Below are 21,263 nucleotides of genomic sequence, written 5' to 3'. Positions count from 1 at the left end.
ATCGGGCCAAAAAGACAAGCCCTTTGCTGATTTTCTCGGTGGCACAGCCGAACCGTGCAGTAGGTCTATTTCCTCGGACGCAGATCATACCTTGTGACTCCTGGTACTGAGTGATCTGTGAACAACTGAAGTGACAAATCCAAACAGGATCTGATGCAAGATCCGGAACAAATTCAAAAGATGGAACTGTTGTAGAGTGTGGAGGTGAAATAGCTGTTTGCTCAGGCCCCCCAGTGAGTCTCCGACGCACTCTCGATGCTGTTTACTGCTTCGTGATCGTTGGTTGCAGTACTGATAAGGGGTTCTATATCTTCTGTAGCGAGTGGCACAGGGCACAGAATTCTCTTGATGTGGGATGCGTGGATCCAGTTCTTCTTGCCTGCTACCCGCACAGCCGTCTGTGTGAACAAGAGGACCTGGTGGGGGCCCCTCCAATGAGCTATGAGGCAGGAAGATCGCTCAAATGCTTTTGTGAGGAACCAGTCTCCCGGCCGTATGCTGTGAACGGGGCCCTCATATCTAACAGGTAAAGCCTCTCACACCTGGTGATAAATCAAATACAGATTTTTAGCTAACTGGCCACAGTAGTCAGAAAGAAGTACATTTTCGACATCTCGTAAAGAACGGGGCTTTGGGAGATTCCAAATGTTAGCTGGCCTACCCATGACCACCCCAAAGGGAGAGAGCCCAGTCTTAGTTTGAGAGGTCATCCTCATGGACAATAATACGATCGGTAAGGCGTCCGGCCATTTTAGTTTGGTGCCGGCACACGTCTTAGTGAGTTTGTTCTTAATGATGCTGTTGTGTCTCTCTACTAGTCCAGCACTCTGTGCGTGTCTGGCGTATGGAACTGTTTATCGATCTGTAATCCCGCACATATCTGCATAATTACAGCAGTGATAAAATGTGGACCATTGTCTGACCAGATGACTCTTGGCAGACCAAATCTTGGAAAATATTCCTTCAGCATGGTCTTTGCCATAATCATAGCGGTTGCATCTTTGACGGGAAAAGATTCAACCCATTTGCTAAAGCCACAAATGACAACCAATACATATTTAAAATTATGACAATGCTCCATTTATATGAAGTCAAAATGGATTACTTCAAAGGGGACAGAAGGTGGACCAAAACTACCCCTAGAAGTTGATGTGCCCTTTCCCACATTGTGCTGTAAACAAATCATACACCTCTGAACGAAGCGTTCAGCTACTTTAGGGATTTTGTCATTTACCCACACTTTTTGCAACATTTTGGTGACCTTACGAGCACAAATATGGGTGGGACCGTGAGCCATAACAACCATCATTATAATAAATGCATCTGGCAATAACCATTTTCCTTCAACTTTGTCCACCCAACACCCATCATCATCCAATTTCGCCAAACCCTCAGCCCACTTCTTAGATTCCTCTAACGTGGCATCGGCTTGAATGTTCTTTATGGATTCGATACCCTCATCCAAAGTACAGGCATTTGTGGCTTCCCTTGAAGTATACATTTATGAAGAGAGATCAGTGGCAGTCTGTTTGGCTATCTGGTCAGCGAAAGCGTTCCCCTTTCCTACATTATCTACAATCCTATGATGCGCTGAGCATTTTATAATCGCTAGCTGAGTAGGGAGTGCAAGCGCTGAAAGTAAGCGTACTATCAAGGAGCCGTGTTGAATTTTTGTGCCATGTGAGGTCAAGAAACCTCTTTCTGCCCAAAGTCTGCCAAAGTTATGAACCACCCCAAAGGCATACTGACTGTCAGTATATATGTTTACGATAAGCCCTTCGGAAAGTTCAAAAGCTCGGGTCAATGCTATAATCTCTGCGGCTTGCGCAGAGTTATGCGTGATTCTTTTGGTCTCCACGACCGTGCTCAATGTGGTGATTGCATAAGCAGCTGTGGATGTACCATCCGGGAGTTTGAAACAGGAGCCATCACAAAACAACTCCCCTTGCGGTTTTATTCAAAGGAATGTCTCTTAGATCGATTCTGCCTTTTGTCTCTTGTCCTTGCAAGAAAGGTAAAAGTTCAGCCGGATTAAGAACACAAAACCTCTTGATTTGGATGTGCGCTGCAAACAAGATTAATTCGTATCTCGTTAATCGTGCAGAGGTAAGGTGTTGTGTTTGCGTTCTGTTTAATAGAACATCTACAGAGTGAGGTACCATCAAGGTTAAAGCATGGCCTAGGACCATTCCCTCGCTCTGTTTTACGGACGCAGCAGCAGCAGCGACAGCTCTCAACCATCTTGGCAAAGCACATGCAACAGGAACAAGGGCGGATGAAAAGTAGCCGCATTGCCTATTCTTCCCTCCATGTTCCTGCGTTAACACAGCCAAAGCACATCCATCACATTCATGCACATACAACACGAAGGCCTTTTCATAAATTGGTGTGGCTAAAACTGGTGCCGAGCACAATGCAGTCTTGAACAGATCAAATGATTGCTGGTGCTCCAAGTTCCACGGTAATGGTGAAGAAATGCCCTTCTTCGTCAGAGCCAACATTGGTTTAATCACCAAGGAGAATTTCGGAATCCAGTGCCTACAGTAAGAAGCCATTCCTATAAAGGCTCTAACTTCCTTCTGTGTATTTGGGACAGACATGCTAGAAATGATTTGTATCTGTTCAGGCATCAACCTTCTTCCCTCCTTTGACAAGAGATAGCCTAAATAGGCAACCTCCTGTCGACAATATTGAAATTTTTTAAGCAAAGCTTTATGTCCATGTTGTGCTAAGTGAATAAGTAACAACAACGGTGCCCTCCTTACAAGTGCTCTCTGAGTCATCAGCTAAGAGAAGATCGTCTACATACTGAAGCAATGTACAAGTAGAGGGCAACTCAAGTGTGTCGAGCTGCTCTTTCAAAGCCCCACTATAGATGCTAGGACTTTCCGTGTAACCTTGCGGTGCACGGGTAAAGGTAAACGAGCGTCCCCCTAAGGTGAACATGAACAAATATGTACTATCCTTATGTATAGGGATACTAAAGAAAGCGTTCTTTAGATCCACAACACTAAAGTGAGTAGCTGAAGCCGGAATCATGGTCAATATTGTTGTCACATCAGGCACAATGGGAAATTGTGGAGCAACGATCGTATTAATGGCACGTAGATCAATAATAAAACGGAAGGGAATCGCATTATCGCCTTTCTTATACACGGGCAAAATCGCACTATTGCACAAACTACCTGCAATTTCCTCAATCACCCCTCAATGATAAAATTGGAGACGATGCATTTCAAAGCTTGGTCACCATCGACCGAGATATTATACTGGGGAATACGTGGCAACTTTACTCCATGTTTCAGAATAATCTTAACGGGCTCAATTTGCAAAACACAGAAAGTTGCTGTGGTGAAATCGTCAAACGCACTCCATCAGAAGAACAATGAATTACTGCATTTAATTCTTTCAACAGATTCAAACCCAACAAATTCTCTCCACAATTTGTGGTCAAAGGGAATGGACAGTGGTCCATGAATGGACCCAAAGTAATAGGTACCAGCGAAGAAACCGGACAGACAACTGGTGTGCCAGAAAACCCTACAGAAACATTGGTTTGCCCTGACAGTGAAATGTTTGGAACCCGTGAATGATCAATTGAACAATTCTGTGCCCCTGTATCTATCAAGACTAGATGTTTCCCATTTCCCACTATCATTTCAACGTAGGGACCTTTCTGATAAACGGGAATAGGCGTTGGTTCCAAACCTTAATTCGGGCAATCCTAGTGAAACAGAATGTCATTTAAAGGAAGTTCTTCAGAGAGGTGAGCGGCAGAAGGATGATCAAAAATGTTTCTACAGTCCACACTTGGTGCCTGATTGTCATGCGAAAAAGGTTGCTGTGAATCCTGTGAAAACTGACTTCTACCAGGACCCCTTGACCCTGGGTGACCTCTGAATCGTCTACCCATATTCCCAAATGCGTTATTCGACCTCTGCTGGAGGATCGGGCATTGTGCACGCCAATGACCCTCTTGTCTGCAATAGGCACACTGGTTTATGTTTACAGGACCCAATGGTGCATTTCCCTGTGGAATGTACTGACCTCTAAATTGCGAAGAATTTGTTGCAATAGTACTTTTGTCTTTATGATATGATATGATATGGTATTTGTAACGTGCCTATACACAAGTGTTTCAAGGCGCGACGAGGCAGGGAGGGGGAACAAAGGGAAGACAGACACCGATCCTACTAGGCCTGGTGTCATTCAGATCACGCAAGTGCATGGGTAGAGGGGAAGGTAAAAGTGCAAGGGGAAAGGGAAGAGGGGAAAGTGCAGTACAGGGGTAGTAAAATAACAAGATAAATAAGGGCCAGCTGGTGGCAAGTGCAAGGTAAGTGCAGACAAGTGCTGGGAAGGGGGGCTGTAGGGATACAGAGACAGTCCCGCAGTGCAGGGGTTGCCAGGGAGGCAGTGCAAGGGGAGAGTGGCAGGGCCAGGGACTGAGATTGGCGAGAGTGGCCCAGTTGCAGAACAGTGCAATTTCAGTCAGGAATTTAGCAGGGGAGAGGGAGAGAGAAAGCAGAAGCAAAGAGGAAGGTTTTGAGGTACTTCCGGAACCGGAGATGGTTCTCCTCAAGTTTCAGGGAGGCAGGAAGGCTGTTCCAGAGGGAGGCCCCTGCCGCGGAGAGAGATCTACCCCCAACTCGTTGCTTGGAGAAGCGGCTGACCCTGAGGGAGTTTGAGGCGGATGAGCGAAGAGCTTGAGAAGGAAGATGTCTAGGAAGAGAGAGTTGAAGGTAAGGCCTTGTGTACAATGCAGACGGTTTTGAACTTAATCCTCGCAGCCACTGGGAGGCAGTGTAGAGATTTCAGTCCTGGAGAGATACGGTCCCTGGGCTTGAGGCCAAGGACAAGTCTCGCAGTCCTGTTCTGGATAAGTTGCAGAGGGCGGAGAGTAGAGGCAGGAAGATTTAGATAGAGGCTGTTACAGTAGTCCAGCTTAGAGAGAACCAGGGCTCTGGAGACAGTGAGCTTCTGAGGGAAGGAGAGGAAAGGAAGAATACCTCTGAGGAGGTGCAGCTGGTAGTGTGACTTCTTAGAGACGTCAGAAATGTGAGGAGAGAAGGAGAGTGTGGAGTTGAAGATGACCCCGAGGTTTTTTGCCTTGCAGGTAGGATCAGGAAGGGGGCTAAGAGAGGCTGGCCAGAGAGCTGCAGGGAAGGAGGGGGTGGGTGTGCCGATGAGTAGAATCTCAGTCTTGCTGGCATTAAGGCAGAGGTCATTGGTGGCAGACCATTCCTGGATAGCAGACAGTCAGAGATGAGGGAAGGAGAGGAGGAGGCTGAGGGTAGCCTGAAAATGAGCTGGGTATCATCCGCATAGCACTGAAAGTTGGGGCAGAGAGCAGCGATGCGGTGGGCAAAGAGTGCCAGATACTGGTTGAACAGCCAGGGAGAGAGGTTAGATCCCTGGGGGACACCACAGATAGAGAAAAAGATGTCAGAGAGGAAGGACCCCAGTTGGACCTGGGAGGGTCGATTGGAGAGGAAAGAGGTCAGCCACGCCAGGGCCTGACCAGTGATACCCAGGTTATCACGGAGACGGTTGAGCAGGATGGCATGGTTGACAGTATCAAAGGCAGAAGAGAGATCGAGCAAAATGAGAGCGGAGTGTTGGAGTCAAGGTTGGAGGGCAAGTCTTTGTAACTATTCTATCAGGCAAAGTTAGAATTACCTGTGGAGGTTTCTCACCAGCTGGCCTTTCTCTATCGAGTCTAGCCATAGTATCCCATGAATCTCCTAACCCTGATACATCATCTATAATCCTAATCTGCTTCCATCAGTCAACAGGCAGGAGTACGGGAAATAACAAATCAATATCACTTAAGGTGAATACTGATGACTGCAAGACAGACTCTATTTCTTTGTAGAACCCTGTCGGATTCTTCCTGATATCAGGAATAGATTGTTTAATGGTGTTCACTTCCTGAGAACGGGACGTGAACGAACTGCGATACAGAATGTGCAAGGATTTCTTGAGCTACTGCACCTGTTGCAGCATTAGCTGGAATATCAGCCTTTGGGACAAATGTCGGAGGAACCTCTCTCATAGGCAACTGAGAAATAGGCAACTCTGAATGCTTACTAAGCAACAGAGCTAAATAGAGTGCTAAAGCAGCCGAAGAAGTGTCAAATGAAAAATCCCTCTTATAAACACTCAATAACTCTGCAGGACAACAAATCTTTCTTTTTACGCACTCATCCTGCAGGTACTCTACCATCACCTGTATCACTTTCCTCTGCATTTCTGGCGTATGCTGACTATACGTGTCATATACTTCAACGGGCGTTATCGACATATCTCAGATCCACCTAATCGCATCTTTCGTACAAATTAGTGTTTACTCGTTTATCGATTTTTGACAAGGAAAGAACCGTTTCTGCATGAACATAACGTCCGAACTATCACCATCTTCATTTTCATTCTTCACCCTTTCCAACTCCTTTCTATACTCAAAAACCCTCTTTACATGCTCTTGTACTTTCCCCGCAGTATCTCTAGAGAATGCTAAAGTATTCAGATCCCTTAACCCTTGCGGGAGATCTATATCATTTTGCCTATCACACATTAATATAAAATGAATTCCTAATCCTTCAATAAAAAAGTTTTTCTCAGGAAAATTATCCAAATTACAGAGTGCGACAAGAGCATCATTTTGTTCGTCCTTCTCCATGCACTGTTTAGCCCACGCAGTTAATTCACGCTTTTTATCTGAAGATACAGTATTACAAGTTACAACCCTCGATCCCGCTCCCCGATCTACTACAAGCGGTGTTGTAGAACCACTTGGAAGAAGGAGAGTAGGTAATTTTTGAACATCTGGAAACAAAGGTACTATCACTGGCGCGGCAGGCGAGCCCACCGGACCCGTAACAGCAGGCAAAGGTGGAGAAGCAGGTGGAGGAGCGACAACAAGAGGAGGAACAACGGGAGGAAGAAGAGGAACATTAAGAGTAGCAATAGGAGGCGCAGGAGGAGCTACGAGAGGAGGAATAACAGCAGGAAGAGGAACATACCGAGGTGGTGCAGTGGCACCAGGCCTACGTTCATTTCGAAGTTTGTCAATAAGTTTATCAGATACATGAAAGTCTTTGGAAGGATACATTTTCTGGATACCAAGCGAGAAAGCCCTATCCATATTCCTAACTGACTCAGACTACTTATTCTGGTCATATAACAACACTTTTTCGGCATTCGTCATATGACAGCGCTCATGCTTTTCTCTACTCTTAAACTGCTACATAGCTTCTTTCTTCCAATTCTGTAAAATATATCGAATGCTGCAGGTCTAGCCTTTTTCTTCAATAATATGGATTCTAAGTATTCAAAACGAGGAATATCAAAACTACCATTGATTGGCCACTGAAGTTCTGGAGCATGTCTAGTTTGGTCTGTGCCAAATATCATTAAATACAATACTACCAATGCCGTGCTTACAGTACATAGTACACGCCGGCGACCCATCCATTGGTGCCAGTCAGCCAAATTCCAAAGATTGTCTGTCACTGCAGAATAACGCCCTGAAGCAGGCAGACAATTTCCCAGGCATATCAGAATACTGGTGTTACCTGGTCAATAATTGTACTCGCGAGTGCAATACACCAAAACAAATTATCGGGTCACGACTCACCTGATCAAATCCTAAGGAGGTCCGATCAGATTGTAAAAAGTTCTAACCAAGATTCCACGTTGTTGATGATTTCGGCAAATCTGCCCGCCTCGGTCTATGGACCCTCGTCAAGATGCCGACTCGGAACGCGTGCTCACCGTCCGGGGATCAGGTCGTGCAGCGCTGCTGAGGTGTCGCTTCTCATCCAAGAAAGGGGCCCCCTTTTACACCATCCGATCCCGGTCTGATAGCCGTGTCAACCTTCAACGTGCTGGCATCAATCTTGAGGGTCCCTATTCAGGCGCCATCTGTGAAAGTAAAAGAAAATATCGAGGCTGAGTACCCCAAAAGGAAATACACCAAACACAGGCTTATAAAGATTCTCAGATCTTTATTCAAACAACTGTACAGTTTAGAAAGAAACAAAGTATCAGATAGCTATCTGACCCTCAGTACATCACAGTGAATACCAGCCCTTTCGGTTTGAGAAGTGAGAGGTACTTGGCATCTAAACATTTGCATCTTTTATACAGTTTCCAATCGTAATGTCCAACCCCTCTGCAGGTTAATAATTTCAGTCTAGGGTTCGTGCCGAGTTCACCTCTAATTTATCCAGCTATATGCATGTGGATTATGTCCAGTTTGTACCACAACACATCATAATGGCAACAGTGTATCTTTGAATTTAACATTAAACCTTAATACACGTCTTATACAATGTAGTTCAACAAGTGTTCACGTTTAGTATTTAAACAACATTGTGTTTGATGTATGTCCACGGATCGGGTTTGTTGCCGTGGGTAATCCTCGATCTACAGGTCAAACGTAGGACAAGGTCTCATTATTACACGGTCCTAACATTTGACCTACGGGCAGTTTGGACATTACCTGCGCGAAGGTCAGGACGGCTAGGTTACAAGCGGGAAATCACTGTCCACCATTTTAGAACACGGAGTGACTTTGAAACAGAAATCAAAATGGCGGATGTACCCAAAATGGCAGCTAGGTCGATCTAAAGTCGGAACCTTGCAACGCGGATTTCTTCGCAGAGCGGCTGGGTTTAGGCCAGTATTTACAATAAAGGAGGCACAATATGATATCCCGTTTAACAGAACCAGTACCCAGCCAGCACACAGCATGCCCTGCTAGGCTCTGCAAGCAAGCTTACTAGGTGGGAAGTGCCAGAGAGTCTCTGAACCAAACCAAGGACAAGGCCATTGCCTGCAACACTCTCCTCAGCTTTGGTCCATCTGCCTTAAAGGACGACACAAGCCCAGTGTAGAAGCTAGGAGGAGTGCATCGACAAGCATCAACCAGCGGCCGCCTTAAATGATATTTTTGAGCCAGTCGAGCCCCTCGAGCTGCAACCGACTGCACCGCTGACTGTTGTCCTGCTGCAGTCACTAACGCTGTCCAAGATGCCTCGACCAGTGCTTCAGACCCATAAACCAGCACTGGGACAATGATTTCTGACCCTGAGCTGCTGTGTAGACCAGCCTCCAGCCGTCCGTCCAGCCTCGCCCGCCGAACTGCCTGCCGTCTGATTCCCACAGCAGTCTCCCCCCTTGAACTCTGTCGCAGAAGCTGCAAAGTGCCCTGAAACCGACTCTACACTGTTGAGCACCAAGAACTTCTACAGGCGCAAGGTACATTGTGGTTCTGTCCCCTGGGTCGTTCTCCGAAGGCCCCTAGTGACATTTTACACCCCACTAATCCCTTTGCATTGAAACCAAGTATCCTTGAACTATTGAGATTAATTACTTTGCTGAACACCCTCCCGTCAGTATCCAGAGTGCATCGCTTTTCCTTCTTTGAAACTGTCTGTCCTCTGTATTCCTTTACAGGGTGGGTTGTATTTTGTAGTGTGCTAGAACTGTTTGTTGTGATAATAAAGTTGATATTTTTATACAACCTTGACTGGGCAGTCCCTTTTATCAATGGTCAATAATTGTATTTTTGCTGTGTTGCAACTAAGCACCGATCCACGACCTTGCGGAGATAAGTCTGCCGTTCCGTCCATGTTACCAAAATTGACAAGGAGGTTTATCATTTGGTTGTGTTTCCAATCTGTTTGGATCCATTCTGGTGTACTAGAGGTGTGGGGCTGATTGATGGTTTAGAAACCGACGTTCATCCCTGGACCGATGGTGCCCCAGAAGTTGATTCGTCACACAGGGACACAATGCTAACGATAGCACATCCAATATAGTACCAATATAGTACCAATAACAGCCCCTAAAGATTTATACAAGCATGCCAGAAGATTTACATGAATTAAGGGGAGGATGACTTCTCCATTTGGTTGCAATTTCTCTGACCTCTATGTGGCAGGCTTTCACTGTCACAATAAGTGACCTCTCCAGGTCACTTCCAGGATATAGCAAGCAATTTGGGTCAGAAAGTTATCATTGGCATGGCCTGGCCATTTATAAGCAAGTTTGCTGGGGCTTTAAAGCTAAATCAGTAGAATACCATTTCTAGACCTTTCGAGTAGAATGGTCTAGGCGCCTCAGCCATAGATCACTGTTTGCCTGGTCATACGTCCACTCCTGGTACCTATATAACCCCAGTAAAGGTGAGAAGAAGGGGAGGACCCCATGACTCATGCTCTTTGCCACCATCCTGCACGTTCAATTAGACTGCAGTCTGGACCTGGTACGAAGAACTCAGCAGGTTAGTCCTAGACCTACTGATATCTTAGGGAAAAAACGAACTAATTCAAAAAAACAGGTTAAAAGCTAAGTTCATGATATACTTTCAAGCAACTTTAATGTTACACGACCTTTGTCCAGTGCTTAAAGTGTGTAGGCTTGGTCCTATTGATAATTAAATAACTGCTTGAGGGATAATTAAAAGAGATGACCCCAAAACTTCTCCTTGCTCGGGCTAGTGATATGGCTATGAATGAAGGTGCAGAGAAGGAAATGCTGTGGGTTTCGGTTGGAGCAATGAACCGGTTCAAGTAAGTGAGGTGTAGACCAGCTTTTTACATTGACCTCGATAAAGTGCACACGCATTGAACAACATTGGTACTTTACGTCTTGCATGAGAATATCAAAATTAAAGCAGGCCTTGAGTACGACTGCGCTTTTCCTGCATTCAATGACTGTCCAGCTCTCCAACAATGCAGCAACCTGGGGACGTGGCCAGCTACGGAACGATGCGGACGTGAGCCTTCGAGCTCCCGGGCCCGCTAGATACATCCTGCTTAAAACACCTGCCATCGGTGTCAAACTACATTTGTAAACAGATCCACGGTGAGAGCGACTGCTGCTATGAATTTTCGGGAGGAAATCGTAGCGAAGAGTGCAACAGCGAGGCGGCCAGGGAACAGAGAACTCTCCGAAAAGTCCCGGGGAAGCGCTCCCAAGATGGCGCCATGCTACGCGATGCGGATGTGAGCCTGCCTGCGTAGCAGAGATACGAGATTGTGAACCGGCACCGGCGAAGGGGAGAGGTGTGGGGAGCGGACCCGGGACGTCCCCCGGCGTGAGGTAGGTGCAGGCGGACAGTAACATACGGCGGTGCGCAGAGCAGAGCTGCGCGGAGGCCGACTGGGAAAGGCAGGCCGCCTCGCCTCCGACCCGGCGCCAGTCCTGCTGAGCGGGGGAGAGAAGGTGTTGCACCTGAAGTGGGCGCACATGAAGACAGTCCCAGTGGAAGGGGCAGCGATCACGGATGAAATTCCCTCGCACACCAGCCTAGGCCAGAGGAGGAGGCACGGGTAGAGGCGGAAAGCGTCTCCGGCAGTGGGCACGGAAATCAGGCTGATTCATACAAACGCCCTACACGCAGTGCACGGCTGCGCCACCGCACGATAGTAGGTGGGGAACCTACACAAGGAAGGACTGGAAGCGCCTCAAACCAGCGCTTACCCCCATGCCAAGCCCTAACTGCCCCTCAGTGCACACCCGACTGCAAGAGTCTCCAAAATCGAATGCCCCTGAGGAGGGAAATAAGGCACCGCAATAAACCTTACCGTAGCCTACGACATCTCCCACAGAGGTGAAGGTGATTATAGCCCATCGGACGCCGGACACATTGGCAGCACATGATACGCAGGAACTACCGTGTTAAGCAGCAATACAGTATGACTCGCTGGTGATAGGCGACAACAAAGCACAGTATCCCTATCCGGGCAAGAGCGGGGCTAAAATCACTGATCGCACTCAAAGACCTCTGACATGGGAAAAGAAAAAGAAAAAAAAACGGAACTCAGAGCAAAATTGACCAATTCACCACTGCCGCAACAAATGCGCCAGTGGAGCAAGACCACAGTGAAGCAATGGAAGAAGAAAGAGAAGCAATATCTCTTAAAGGCATTATGGCGGCGATCGCCGATTCCCGTGCCTCCATGGAACAAAGAATAGATGGAATAAGTGTGGATGTCTCGCTACTACGTAATGACCTTCAAAAGTTAACGTCCCACACCGGTGAAGCCGAGCAGCGCATATCTGGGACGGAGGACGGACTGAGGACCCGGAGAGTGGATGAAGGAGAGGGCAGATCGAGACGGAACAATGTACGCATCCTAGGCTTGCCCGAGAAGGCCGAAGGTGACTGCATGGAACTGTTCCTGGAGCATTGGCTTATCGACCTGTTCGACAAAAAGAGTTTTTCCAAATTCTTCTCGATAGAACAGGCTCACCGAGTGCCCACCGGACGTCCTCCGCCTGGGTCCCCGCCGCGCACGGTGGTGGCAAGGTTTCTAAACTACAGGGACCGGGACGCATTGCTGCAAATGGCATGCACAAGGGGCACGATAACCCACAATGGATCCAGAATTGCCCTCTTTCCAGACTATACAAGAGAAGTGCAAAAGGCAAGGCAATCATTTGAGCAAATGAAGAAACAGCTGCGCTCTCTGAACGTTAAATACGGTCTAATCTTCCCAGCCCAACTGAAAATCTTCCATAAAGGAACAACGGTCCACTTCACCGACCCTAAAGAGGCATGGAGGTGGGCGTAACTACACATAGATGGCGACTGGAGACCGAATCGAAGAAACAGAGATGCGCACCCTGGCAATCCTCCGGTCAGAGACCCTCCTCTGGACCAACCACTGAACCAGGATTACATTTTGCTACCACTTGAGGGGAGGGCTGAGAGAAAAGACAAGGCAGCAGCAATCACCCAGGCAGCGGACCCAAAGACAGGGGATCAGCAACGAACGGAAACAACGCAGCAAGGTATTTGACACGGATGAGAAGACATTTAGCGGCCGTTTCGTACGCACCCCCTAGTTCCTTGGGAACAGTTGTAGAAGTTGTAAGGGTTGGTAATTGTTGTCTGAGCGGATTCTTGGCGAGCTCGGGCTGATGTTCGGGCGACAGATACTTCAAGTTGGGGCGGAGTATGGGGAGGGGGTAGGGAAGTTTGAAGTTGCATCAGAATTTGCTTGTTTAGTTCTTTGTTTTAAGATGGCCAGTGGTTCCACTCAGGCACAGAAGTTAAGGCACACTTTAGGTCAGGATCTGGCTCCCACCAGAGAGACAAGGTTCACTGCCGCAGGACACACAACTCGTCACACCCAATGCCCATCCCATATGACGGAATCCAACAATAGGAGTAACACCAAGTCCATTAGGATTATGACCTGGAATGTGAACGGGCTGGGCAGTAGCATTAAGAGGCGCCTTGTTCTACAACAACTGAATCGACATGCGCCAGACGCAGCATTCTTAACGGAAACCCACTTAGCAGGCACGAACTGCAACCTCTTTAAGCGAACAAATTACTGAATAGCATTACATTCAGGCTTCTCCATGGGGGATCGGGGAGTTCTGATCCTAATACACAAGCAATTACCTTTTAAGCTGTTATCCATTGCACAGGACACAGGGGGCAGATTTGTACATATAACCGGGACTCTCTGGGAACACACCATAGCCATGCTAGCCATTTATGCACCACCAACCTTACTTACCTCCCTAATTAACGACGTAACACCTATAATCACTGCAGATCCCTCAAACTTGGTGATAGTAGGGGATGATTTCAATGAGGTTATGAACCTGGAGCTGATCGCACACACATCCATACGAGAAATCCCTCCACGCATACCAAATTAGCCACGTTTACGGACGCTATGGGACTGAAAGATGTGTGGAGGCATCTACACTCTGGCACGAGGGAATACTCGTTCCTGTCTGGGGCACATGCCTCACTGTCAAGGCTTGACTACTTCTTTCTCCCGACATCCAAACTACACCTAGTAAATGTAGCACAGTTCCTACCCAGAGGCATATCAGACCACTCCCCACTCATGTTGGAAATTAGCACCGATAGACTGATCCCCCCACCTACCTGGAGGCTAAACAGTTACTACCTGGGTTTCCCAGATCTATTAGAGCATGCCCAAAAAAACACAGAATTGTACTTTGAATTGAATAAAGATTCTGTGGGAAGCCCAACAACCGTATGGTAAGCATATAAACCGGTATTAAAGGGGGAACTTATCTCCTGGATCACGGCCAATAAGAAAAGACAGGCTAAATCAATCCGGGAAGCAGAAATGCGAGTACAGAGGGCAGAGGCAGCTCATTTATCCCAAGGCCAACCAGAATCTCACCGGGCATTACAACTAGCACAAAAACAACTACAGAATGTTGCCCTAGATAACGCCAAACAGGCACACACAGCAATGCGTGCAAGAGTATACGAAACCGGGGATAAAGCGGGCAAAATGCTGGCATGGCTGGAGAAGCGAGATGAAGGGCTCAGACATATCAGAGCGATTAGGACACAGGGGGATACACTAATAACAGCGGATCGGGACATCGCGGGAGGGTTTGCTTCCTATTATAGGGAGCTCTACAAAGCACCAACCTCCCCCATTGATACCGCAATTCTATCGGGAGTCACCCTTCCCTCTTTAACACCCGAGCAAAGTGCTCTGCTAGATACTAACATCACGGAGGATGAGCTGTCCGCAGCCATGGCGGACCTCCGAGCTGGGAAAACCCCGGGACCCAATTGCTTCCCGGTAGAAGTGTGGAAAAAAATAGGTACAAACATAGTTACACCACACTTACTGAAAATGTATGAAACCTCCTGCAATGAGGGACACCCTTCCACGAGACCTGAGACAAGCCACTATAGTGGTATTACCCAAAGCAGACAAGCCTCCGGATAGATGCAGTTCATATAGACCTATTTCTCTCATCAAAACCGAAACCAAAATCCTAGCAAAAACACTAGCCAACCGACTCCAACCAATTATACCCTTCTTAATTCACCCAGATCAATGTGGATTTATGCCACAAAGATCCATGCGCATGAACATACATCGATTATATACAGCGATAGAAAATGCGCCCAGTATTCAGGGCCCATTAGCCCTGTTGGCGGTAGACTTTGAAAAAGCGTTCGATTCGGTCAACTGGGAAGCGATCTGGGAAATAATGCAAAGAATGGGATTCGGGCCCCAATTCATGAGCTGGGTTAAACTACTGTATAAATCACCAATAGCAGTCACAAAAGTAAACGGTTACGTATCAAACCCCTTCGAAATAGGAAAAGGGATCAGACAAGGACGCCCACTGTCAGCTATGATATTTGCGATAGCAATCGAGCCACTCGCGATAATACTGAGAAGTAATGAGACATGGAAGGGCTTCCGCTGGTCAGAAAACTGGGAAGACAAAGTGTCCTTATATGCGGATGTCTTGCTTGTATACCTGAATGATCCAGTAAGATCCTGTCCCATAGTGACCGAATTATTGCAAAAATTCGGCGCCTTCAGCGGCCTGCGGGTTAACTGGGCTAAATCCATTCTGTTCCCGCTGGGGCAGGTAGAACAAACGATACCACCACAATGCCCTTACCAGGTGGAGAGGGAACATTTGAAGTACTTGGGCATACTCGTTACAAATAACCTCAATGATTATGTCCCCAGAAATTTACACCCAGTGATGACAAGACTCGCGGAAGACTCCCGACACTGATCATCCCTCCCTCTGACACTGCTAGGCAGAGCAGTGCTCTTTAAAATTATGTCCCTGCCCCGACTCCTATATATATTACAGAATGCCCCACTTTACGTCCCCCAAATGTATTCAGGCGATAGATCAATCACTTCGGAAGTTGCTGTGGAATGACGGCCACCCCCGCATAGCACTTGCCACGCTCCAAAGATCCATATGTGAGGGCGGAATAGGGCTTCCCCGAATACAGACATACTACTGGGCCAGCCAATTGACAATAGTGAACGACCAATTGCACGGGGACAAAACCGTGCCGCATAACCGTTCATTAGAAGCTGGCACTCCTGAAAACCCTGTTATGCAATATCTTTACAAGAAGAGGGCCCGAACAACTACTTCCAATATGCGGACACATATAACCCAAATTTGGACGGACACACACAAATTCGTGGGATGGGGCAATAAGCTGTCACAAGCCCAGCCATTGTGGAATAACAGAAACCTCCCGGGTGTATACAATCTTCCCAAATGGCCGCATTGGTCTCAGCATGGGACGCTTACATTGGGCGACGTCGTGAGAGAAGGCACCGTAATCCCATTCACAGAGCTGGCTCTCCGCTTTGCACTTCCCCAAACCGAACAATACCACTACACCCAATTGCAACACGCACTACAAGGTAACCTCCCTGATATGAACGCACTGCAGGAATTTACCCCAATAGGAAGGAACCTTTTCCCGGAGCGAATCACCCAAAAAGTGACAACAATCCTATATAGTGCCATAACCTCCTTTGGCATGACAGAGTTGCTAGCACTACAGACCAAATGGGAGACTGATGTGGGTGCAATACTACCGGAAGAATGGGTCATGGCACTGATGTTCCCTAGGGAGGTAGACATATCGTCAAGACTTAGGCTGATTCAGTTAAAGATATTGCACAGAGTATACTATCCTAGAGTAGCCCTCTATAAATGGGGAAGGATAAACGACCCAACCTGTCTGCGATGCAAAACAGAGGAAGGCACCTTCTTCCACATACTGTGGACATTCACACACATTCAACAATTCTGGGGGGCATGTTGTAACAAATTATCTAGAGTCATAGGCAAAGAGATTCCTAGAGATCCTAAGTTATTACTGCTGGGAATAGACGATGAAGTTGACCTGACAAGATAGGAAAAACTGTTTGTGTTCACCACTACCACACTTATCAAAAGAAACATAGCAAAAAAATGGGGGTCGGAGTTATGGACAATGGATGACAGACGTAGACGTCTGTATTGCAATGGAGCGTAGGGTATACACGGCCAGAGGATGTCCAGCCAAGGCGCAGAAAGTATGGCAAAAGTGGGAAGACGCCCACTGAAAGGTGACTTTGGACAAGTGGACAGGAAAATATACTATGGCGCCCCTCAACGTCTATGGTGCCCTCAAAGCGGGGGAAACAAATGTAGCTCCTGCAGAGGGACAAGTGAACTCAGATTCAAAATGTTGTAAGCAACGAGGGTGGGAAAAAGTCAATGACCTGTATCGGCAGTGTGCTTGTGTTGTTTGTTTGTTTGTTTGTTTGTTTGTTTTCAAAACCCAATAAAATTTGTTATAAAAAAAAAAACAATGCAGCAACCTGTGTTGGTGGGCACCGCCATTCACAGAAGTCACAGCAAGGGCTGTAGGCTTCTACAGATATCTCACCAGGTAAGCACTCTGCTCTGACAGGGGGCCAGCCTGCAAGTTGGATTACTGGAGGGGCGACTCAGCCCTTCATCCTCAATATTAATCCGATAATTTCAGTAACATGAAAACATGTGTAATAATTGCCCCTATTTTTACAGTGCTGTGAAATGTTTATGGTAATATGCTTTTACACTGTGCCAAATCACCAATGCAGTTGAATCAGAGCGCCTCGGCTTGTTATATCGGGGGAAACTGTCAAAAAGCGCTATATAATAACCAGAGTTCATGATTATGTAGAAATGCTTTTCAATGGCATTATGTGCATGCAAAAGTGAAAAGTCATGATTCCGCTATGTGTAAAGATAGTTTTGGTTTACCAAAATAAATATTGGAAAAATACAACTTAATGAGACATTGGGCCTCATTACGAGGCTGGAGGTAGCCTTGCCAGTAAAACCGGCAAGGCTACCTCCAAACCGGCAAGAAAATCCGGCACCCGCGAATCGGCAATTACCGCCAGACCCAGTAATTGCCCTTTCGCGGGTGCCAGTGCCGGTAGATTCCCATTACTATTTGAGCCCCATAGGTTCATTACCGTGCCGGTGCTACAGGCTTGCTGTGCTTGCGGAATGAAAGGCACCCGCAAGCACAACTCAGATTTTGCGGGTCCGGATACAACGGTACCAGCAAGCTTATCGATACCGTTGTATCCAGACCGGTAACCTCGTAACGAGGCCCATTGATTGTCTTCCACTTTATTCATTGATTGTCTTCCACTTTATTTCACATCTAAATTGGATGAAGTTGGTGATGAGAATGGAAATCCTTTTGATTAGATCAAGTTAGAGTAAAGACCTCAGATCGCCCCCAAACCTTTCTTAATTCCTCTCTCATCTACTGCTGTGCTGCATGTAAACTCACCCACATTCCCAATCAATTTCTATTGCTGTCAGTGTTCTTTTAAACCATTTTGAGTAATTGTGACACAGATAACATCCAATAGAACCAGGCCAACTGGCTCACTGACCAACATCAGGTGTGACTCCAGTACTGTGAAATGTAGACTGTGAACAAAGATACAGGCAAGAGTAGGCTAGGGCTGTGGGTTTGCAGGATTTTGCTCTTACTGTTGACTATTTTGTCTTCCCAGAATACAGCATCTCAGCAGCAGCTATTGCCATCATCGGTGTGGGCTTTATGGTCATGGGCACGATTTGCACGCTCTTGTCCTTCAAGGAAAAGCTGGATTACTTTTTGAAGCCGGCGGCCCTATTTTACGCATTTGCAGGTATATAAATCTCTTCCTCAATCTAGGGTCCAAGGAGAATGTATATATTGTTGGAAATCCCAGCCAACGTTCTAGATTAACTTTGAAAAATGTAGCAAATGGTGGGGGTTTCCTCAGGGATCATTTGCATATCCTTACTCTTTGTTCTGGGGCGAAATCAAGCAACAGGGGTGTTATGTGGTGATTATAATACCAAGAGGGGATTCTTTTTTTTACTGCAATTAGTGAATTTCCTCTTCTTTTTTATTTGCCATATCTTTGAGGTTGTAAACTGTATGCCAAGATAAAAACTGGCAAACCGTTTTGTAGCATTATGTCATTTGCTAGTGACAAAGCACAGCAGCGCATGATGCTCCATTATTTTGAAAAATTAATCAATTGTTCCAAATACATCCATCCTCATTCCTTATTTACAAGGGGTGGGTGGCGGGTGGGCATGTAATGTACTTTAGTACCCAGGGGAGTGTCTGGCTAATTGGTGCCAACCATGTTGCCTCCCATCCCACACAGGTGACCCAGGCCCTTGCACCACTATGCACAATATTCCAATGAACCACTGCCCCTCCCCCCCGGCGCCCAATTCCCTGGTTCTGGGTCTGCCTCCAGAACCTCTTCTGTCATCCTTCTGAGTCGTCATGATGGCCAATATGGAAATAAAAAAGGGACTTTACCCCATTTCTATTTCACTGGCAGCCATCTTTGTTGGTATTTTCTGTTAAGGGAAATTGGGCACACGTAATATGTATGGAGCCCATTTCCCTTTGTAACCCACAATTAGCACAGCAGAAGGATCTGTGGGATGTTAATAGGGATAAACCTGCATTCAGGGACGGACAGGGACGGTGATGGCTCAGAACCCTTGCATTAACCAGGCATACTTGGGCTCGGGCTGGCGCAGTTACCGACCCTGCATTCCCCGAAGCGGGGGTTAATTCTATATTCTGTTAGTTCTATTTTGGTCATTGGCAATATTTTTTCAAATTATGTTTTTACAATAAACGAGTGGCAGAGTTCAAATAAATATGACGCAGCATTTATACCTTTCTTGGCCAAATATAGCAAGATCATTGATTTTAGAAGTATGCACTAATAGCGTACTATGTTCACTTAATCTAAATATCTATTAACTGAGATACAAACACCACATGCATAACTGGTCTCCTGAGGGAGGGTGCAAAAGGCCATGAGGTGTGAAGAAGGAGTAAAGGAAGAAACACAATAGAAATTAAACAATGTTGCTCTTCACAGAAGTTAAAAGGCGTATTCCTAGGAAATCATATTAAGTGCTCGTTCATCCGATACCAAAACCACTTAGTTTGAAGCTCAGGTGCAAAATGTTATGCATTGGCCCTTGTTACTATTGTTATTGCACGGCCTGCGGTAGCAGTCTTGTGGTAATGGTTAAGCTGCTTAACTCATAGAAAGAGCAGTTTTTGGGCGGCTTATAAATGTAACGCCGTTCGAAGAATCCCTACCAAACTTTGCAAAAAAAGGTATATGGCCACCTCAGAATGATTTTGGGAAGTTTGGTGCGGTTTCATCAAGGGTTGGCAAAATTAAGGGCGGGAAGGCCGAAAACATTTGAAATCCGCATAGACATAATGGAAAACAAAATATGCTCACGCCTACAGCCCAAACCGCTTGATGGATTTGCACCAAACTGGCGTGAGGAGCAAAACATATTTTTGTTAAAGGAGGCTTATAGGTCTTTCATATATGTTAAGAGGAATTATTAATAACTTGTATACAGTGATTTAACATCATGAAACATTTCCACTAATTAAAACCTATCAATTTCACTGAAAAAAACGTTGTTAAAGGGACGTTATGGTTAATGTGCACTAATAAAAACCTATGAAATTCAGTGAAAAAACATTGTTAAAAGGAACATTATGGTTCAATTGCAGTAACAAAAACCTATGAAATTCAGTGAAAAAACCGTTGTTAAAAGGAACGTTATGGTTCAATTGCAGTAACAAAAACCTATGAAATTCAGTGAAAAAAACGTTGTTAAAGGGACGTTATGGATAAGTTGCACTAATAAAAACCTATCAAATACAGTGGAAAAACATTGTTAAAGAGACATTATGGTTACAAATTAAATTGAAAACCCCAAGAAATTCGCCAGTTATGGTAAGCTAAGCAACCATAACTTGTGTCACTGCCATGCACTGCTAATGGTAACACCCAGGACATCAAAGATGACATCACACATGCCATTGATGACATTCATGTGAAGATACTATGGGGACACTGGGCACATTGAGCAATTGTCTCATATTGACTCATTTCACAAAAGTATTACAGTAGATATTAAAATCCTAAGAAAGTGGCATCAAGAAAGAAAATGTTCCTTCAGCAATGCAGCTATTACATGCCTGGAAAATTACAAAATAATTCCGAAACAAGGCAGAAAAAGGTGAAGTGATAGTGTTGAAAAAACATTAGTAAAAACACTGATAAATTATCCCCAATGTGGGTAGGTAAGCACTCCCTCGTACTGGTTAAATATTGGTACTATGGTGTAGAGAGGTTTGCAGCAGTGGCAAGGCGTAGAAGGGTAAATTCTCGGTACCCCTTCTGTGTAAGGGAATAGACAAAGTGAATAGGGCCTGCCAGTCTACGCTCCCTCAGATAAAGTCATTAAATTCAAGGTTTAACTTGGTTAAGTAATTTGTCCATTACAATGTAAGTAGAGATGTAAATACAAGTATTTATTCACAAAAGTGGACACTGCACGCCAACATGTGTTTCAGCCCT

General features: G+C 46.0%; 1 protein-coding gene across 1 annotated transcript in view; it reads left to right on the top strand.

The window, feature by feature from the left end:
* Window positions 1-21,263, top strand: part of CACNG1 (calcium voltage-gated channel auxiliary subunit gamma 1) — a 233,389-nt gene that overhangs the window by 205,348 nt on the left and 6,778 nt on the right. The window contains exon 3 of the mRNA XM_069655044.1: window positions 18,366-18,503. Within this exon, the coding sequence (XP_069511145.1) occupies window positions 18,366-18,503 (138 nt within the window). The remainder of the gene's footprint in view (window positions 1-18,365; window positions 18,504-21,263) is intronic.

This window comes from Ambystoma mexicanum, chromosome 3q, assembly GCF_040938575.1.
Source record: "Ambystoma mexicanum isolate Mex_15411 chromosome 3q, UKY_AmexF1_1, whole genome shotgun sequence".
Taxonomy (NCBI): Eukaryota; Metazoa; Chordata; class Amphibia; order Caudata; family Ambystomatidae; genus Ambystoma; species Ambystoma mexicanum.
The sequence above is the reverse complement of the archived record's forward strand: the minus strand, read 5'-3'. Positions and strand labels throughout refer to the sequence as shown.